The sequence below is a fragment of the Coffea eugenioides genome, chromosome 7, assembly GCF_003713205.1.
Source record: "Coffea eugenioides isolate CCC68of chromosome 7, Ceug_1.0, whole genome shotgun sequence".
Taxonomy (NCBI): domain Eukaryota; kingdom Viridiplantae; phylum Streptophyta; class Magnoliopsida; order Gentianales; family Rubiaceae; genus Coffea; species Coffea eugenioides.
Genome location: NC_040041.1, coordinates 26,037,912 through 26,043,462, shown reverse-complemented (window position 1 = coordinate 26,043,462; position 5,551 = coordinate 26,037,912). Strand labels below are relative to the sequence as shown.

The following is a 5,551-nucleotide window of genomic DNA, read 5'->3' as shown; positions in this document are numbered from 1 at the left end:
ACAAGAATTTGAACTTGATTTTCGATTTTTGACTTTTGAATTTTTCGGATCTTTGAAAATTTTCCGAATTTTCGAAAAAATGATTTGCCCAAAATTCAAGTATTGTGTCGCCGATCCTTCGATCTGCTTTATGATATTATTGTTTTTTCCTCAAAACTTTGACTCAGCCCCTTTTCCTCAGTTCAAATCATGAATATGCAGTTCTTGGACGACATCTCACAGTTCAAAATTTGCCCCAGTTGCGGTATTTGAAATGAGCATGGACCTGCAAAAGAAGTAAGCAAGTAACGCCACCACCATCCGATCAATTCCTCCTTCAAGAAATGTGTAAACATGAGTACTTCGATGTTTTTATCAACTTTTGTTGCGGCAGCCGACTGAGTTGGATTCTTCACCCTAAGGCTTTTCCGATTTACAAACTGATCAGATATGTGCTTTGCCATATTGTGAAGTCTGCGTAACTGACTTTGTTGAACCTTAACCCTTTTCAGGGGATGACTGAACCCAAGTATGTTTCGAATAAACCACGGGGATTGTTATTCACCAAAATTCAAAGATAAAGAATGAAGTATGCAAGAAAATTCACATGTCATACAAGAATGCACACATAACCATTTGTGCTTAAATTCTACAAAAATGCCATGAATACAAGTAATTTGGAAAAATGAGCTTTGCAAAAGAGTGTTTTACAAAATGACACAGTTTTGGCCAACAAATGTCATATTCAATTCTCTGGATATCTTTGTTCTGAAATTCAAAATTGACAGAAGTATGACAAAATGAGGAGAAATCCAAATGAACCAAATCACCAGCTGTTCTTCCTCGTGCTCGCTTGCTGCAAAATCCTACCTTGGCGCCCTTTCGGGTTTTCACCAAGGTTGCCCCCACTCCTTTTCTTTTGTTTTGTTTTTGTTTTTGTTTTTCTTTTTTTCTCTTTTTTCCTTTTTTCCTTTTTTTTTGGCGCCCTTTCGGGTTTTTACCTAAGGAAGCAATGGAAGCGCTCAACCTTAATCGCCTCGGGAATATGAGTTAAAGATTTCTGACATCAGTAAAATGCACTTCCCCTTGTAAGATTAAGCGAAGGCATTATGGACATCACTTGTCAGTTGATTAGCAAACTTTTCAATAGAAATACAGCAAGTGACGAAAGCCAGGACTTTGGGCTTTTGTAATGGGGTCAGGTGGGGTATTTCAAGAAAAGTTGAGGCTTGAAAGCAAATTTGATGAGAGGTGTGAAATAACCTGAGATTGCATCATTTTGAGATCATTTCCAATTTTGAATGAAACTGAGGAAAATTTTTCCCCAGTTTGATTGGATTTTTTTTCTTTGCATTTTCTTCATCGCATTCTTCTTACTTTTTGCATTTTTTTGCATTTTTCTTTTTTTTTTCAAAAACTAAATTTGCTCCAGTGTGGGGTTCTTTTCCCTTTTTCATCTCTTTTCCAAAGATAAATTTGCCCCAATATGGGGTTTTTCTTTCCTTTCTGATCATTTTCAAAATGAATTTGCCCCAGTGTGGGGTTTGCAGTTCTCAGGGGTTGCCAAACGAAAATTATTGTTCTAATAGCTCAAAGGGGATGACTAGGGATGAAATGTTTTGATTGGAAAGGAAGATGGCCTGACTTGTGCCTCGTCCCTTGCGCGATTTCCAAAAAGAAATTTGCATAATCAAATAAAGAACTTCTTACACATGTCCGAGTTGATAGGTTGAGGGAACGTCTGTCCATCCATTTCTCCTTTGAACACCCAATAAGCTTTGTCAATTTGAAGTAAATATGCCTTCGACTTCGTCTTTCATCGCTTTAGCCCTTTGTTTCCTTTTCAGAAGATCGGTGGCAGACATAGGTCATGCTTATGACATTCAGCTGTTTTTCATCAATTAGAATCAATCATTGGTAATCCTACTCTGACCAATCAGCTTCGAGCTTGGCAGGGGAGGAATTTTTATCAATGAAGGGATCTTGGCCTTTTCCATGAAGGTTTTTCCAAGGGATGGATTTTCAATGGAGGGATTTCAATGAAGCAAGTTTTATAAGGGATTTTCAATGAAGGTTTTTCAAGGAAGGGAGTTTTAATGCAGGAATTTTAAAATGAAGGGATTTTCAATGAAGGGCTTTATCGAATTCCAGAACAATGATATCCAGAGGGTCAAATAATTTCACCTTTGGCCATCTTAAAAGAATTTAAAAGAATCAAGACAATAATCAAATCAAACAAATTATGCACTTCATGCAACTCCAAATCAAAGTGGAAACAAGATAAACTCAATTGCAAAAGATGCCTTCATTACACTATTCACATATGCAGGAAACAGTTTCTGGTGAAATTTAGTAAATAACAACCCCTAGATTTACCAAAGTTCCCTTCAAGAGGGAAAATACTCGGCCATCCAAATGGTGCAACGTGCCTTCAAGATTCTCAGATTTCGTCACTGGAGGTGGGTGCCTCTAAAGTGTCCTCATGTTTGGGAAAGGGGTTTGTGCTTACACTCTGTCCCTGTTCACCCTTTTTCTTTAGCACTATTGCTCCGAATTCGATCATATCCTGGATTTCATGTTTCAATGCCCGACAATCATTGGTGGAATGCCCGGGAGCTCCAGAATGATAAGCGCAGACCGCTTGAGGGTCATAGCCAGAAGGAAAACGATTGGAATAGACTTTAGGAGGTATAACACCAATTTTCCCGACAGCTTTCAATTGCTCATATAATTGGTCAACAGGCCGACCTAGATTGGTGAAGGTTCGGTTTGACGTTGAATTTTGGGTGTCACTGGTTTGTTGGTAGTAGTAATTTGGGCTAGGGGGTGGAATAGGTCTTGGGTTAAAAGGAGGGCGAGGTCTAGTTTGGAGACTTGGTTGAGGATTTTGAAAGGGTGGTGTGAGTACATTTGGATAATTTGGTCGAGGTCGAGAATGGTTAATAGTGGTATGATGGATAGGACGGAAGCTTGGGTAGTATGGATAGGGTGATGAATAAGCAAGGCGGTTTGAAAATCTAGGTCTGGCCGAGGAGCCCTGATTCCCAACAAAGGCAGTTTCCTCTTCTTTTCCCTTAGATTGGGATTTTTCCCCACTGTAATTCTGGCCTTGCAGAGCCTCTAGTTGCATCTTCAATGTTGACACATTAATAATTTTTCCGGCCTTCACAAACTCATCAAATTCTTCCAATTTATTGACAATTTCGGCAAAGGAACACCCGGTCATTCGAAAAATTTCCTCAAAGTAAGGCGGGTCATGAGTTTTGATGAACGTGCGAACAATCTCGTTTTCAGTCATAGGAGGCTCCACTTTGGCGGCCAGTTTCCTCCATCTCTTCGCGTACGTCTTGTGGTCCTCAGATGGTTTTCTTTTAGTCCCCTCAAGTGTGGCCCTCGTTGGAGCAAGCTCGCAATTGTATTCGTATTGCCTCATAAAAGCAGTTGACAAATCCATCCAAGATCTCATATCCTCCGGCTTCAAATTGGAATACCAATCCAACGCGTCACCTTCTAAGCTTTCAGGAAACAAACGAACTGGTAGATTCTCGTCATCTATTGGCTTGCCCAACTTGTTGGCAAACATTCGGAGGTGCGTCTTGGGGTTGCCCGTTCCATCATACTTGCTAAACTTGGGTGTTTTGAAACCCATGGGCAATTGCATATCCGGAAATAGGCACAGCTCGTTGTAGTCCAACCCTCCTTGTTTGTTCAAGCCTTGGCCTTTCCTTATGAAATCCTCAAACTGATCCAATCGCTTTAGCAAATTCTTATCCACTGGTGCGGATGACTCCCCGGCTTCAATTTTCCCTTGAGCAGCGGTATCTAGGGTGAACGGCTCAGCGGTGGGGTAATAATAAGGTCCCCGTGGCTCGAATGGCATGCTCATAGTAATTGGCGGATACTTTTGGGGAATTTGGACATGAGGAGGGTTTGTTTGGATGTGAGATACATAAGCAGGTTGCGGGCCATGAGTGGGATAAGCAAAGGCTTCCTCAGGTGGGTTTATGACTTGTGAAGTAACAAAGGTTTGAGTATAAGGTAAAAATATGGGTTGAGGTCCAGATTGGCCAGGAGGTAAGGGCTCATGTTGTTCATCGCTAGCACCACTAGCTACCAATTGATCGATTACTCGCCGTTGGGCCATCATTTCAACGCTCAGCTCATTAAATCGGTTTAGAACTTCGCTCAGTTGAGCTCCCATACTTGCCAAGTCAGTCGGTGATGTGGTGGCGGGCCTATCAGACGATTCTGGATGGGTACTCATGTTTACACTATCTCTTGAAGCTCGGTTACGCGATCGGGTGATAATGGGGCTTTTTCGGGTAGCTATATACTACCTGAGAATGTAGGAAAACCCTTATTAGATACCCTTCTTGATTGACTGCTGTCAAAAAGAAAAGAAAAAAGGAAAAAAGACAGGAGTTAGTAACAATTAGAGTAATTCAGATGCATGTCCTATGGGGGAACCCTTTTTGTGCCAAGGGTAGGCCTAGCATGAGAATGCAATCCTCTAGGGTAGGCACTATACCATACCTGACGAATCCGATCAATTGAGTGAAAAATAATTTTGAAAATTTGGCCAATTGGAATGAGAAGAGACGTTTGTTAAAATGAGGACCTCGTCCGAAGGGATCGATCACTTTTGATCGATACAAGAACTTGCAAAAACGCACGGGTTTAACCTTGACGAACTTCCTATCAAAGAGATTGGAATTCGTTGATAAAATTTCTCAGTGAATCACGGGTTAAAACCCCAACTGATCAAATGGCTGGATGCAATGGATGGTTTTCTCAAAAATCGACTAAATTTCCCAATTTGAAATTGACATTGAAACCCTAATTGGTCAAATGGGTTGAGTGAAATTGACAATTTATTTAAAAATCGAGCGGATTATCCTAAAAAGGGAAACGGGTCAAATGACTTAAATGAAGTTTAAAAACTTACTCAAAATTGGCCGGATCATCCTAAAAAAGGAATTTGATCGCATGAAATTGAGGATCTTATTCAAAATTGACCAGATCGCCCTAAAAAGGGTAAATTGGTCACATGACCCTAAAAGGGTAAATTGGTCAAATGAATTGACGATTTATTCAAAATCGACCAGATGGTCCTAAAAAGGGTAAATTGGTCACATGACCCTAAAAAGGGTAAATTGGTCAAATGAATTGACGATTTATTCAAAATCGACCAGATGGTCCTAAAAAGGGTAAATTGGTCAAATGATTTGATGATTTATTCAAAATCGACCGAATGACCCTAAAAAGGGTAAATTGGTCAAATGATTTGATTTATTCAAAATTGATTAGGAATTGACAAAATGGATCGATTGAATCGTTCCGCCATTGATGGTTTCAAAAAATTAGTCTATGAGCCTTCTAAGATCACGATTTGGCCTCAGTTTATTTATCATCTCAAAAAAGAGGAATCATTTGTGAATTTCTTCAAATTAATGTCCTTTACGCAAGGGATTTTTACCAATTTTTGATAAAATGGCCAAAAAGTGATTATTAGATGCTCATATTCCAAAAATTGCTTCATGAAAATGATCGGATCTTTACCTTACCTTGTGCA

The 5,551-nt window shown here is 39.8% G+C and overlaps 1 protein-coding gene across 1 annotated transcript; it reads right to left on the bottom strand.

Annotated features, from left to right (window-relative positions):
* Positions 1–2,419: 2,419 nt before the first annotated feature.
* Positions 2,420–4,243, bottom strand: LOC113777189. Its single transcript, XM_027322225.1, has one exon. The coding sequence runs from the start codon at positions 4,241–4,243 to the stop codon at positions 2,420–2,422; it is 1,824 nt and encodes a 607-aa protein (XP_027178026.1).
* Between the last annotated feature and the right edge of the window lie 1,308 nt (positions 4,244–5,551).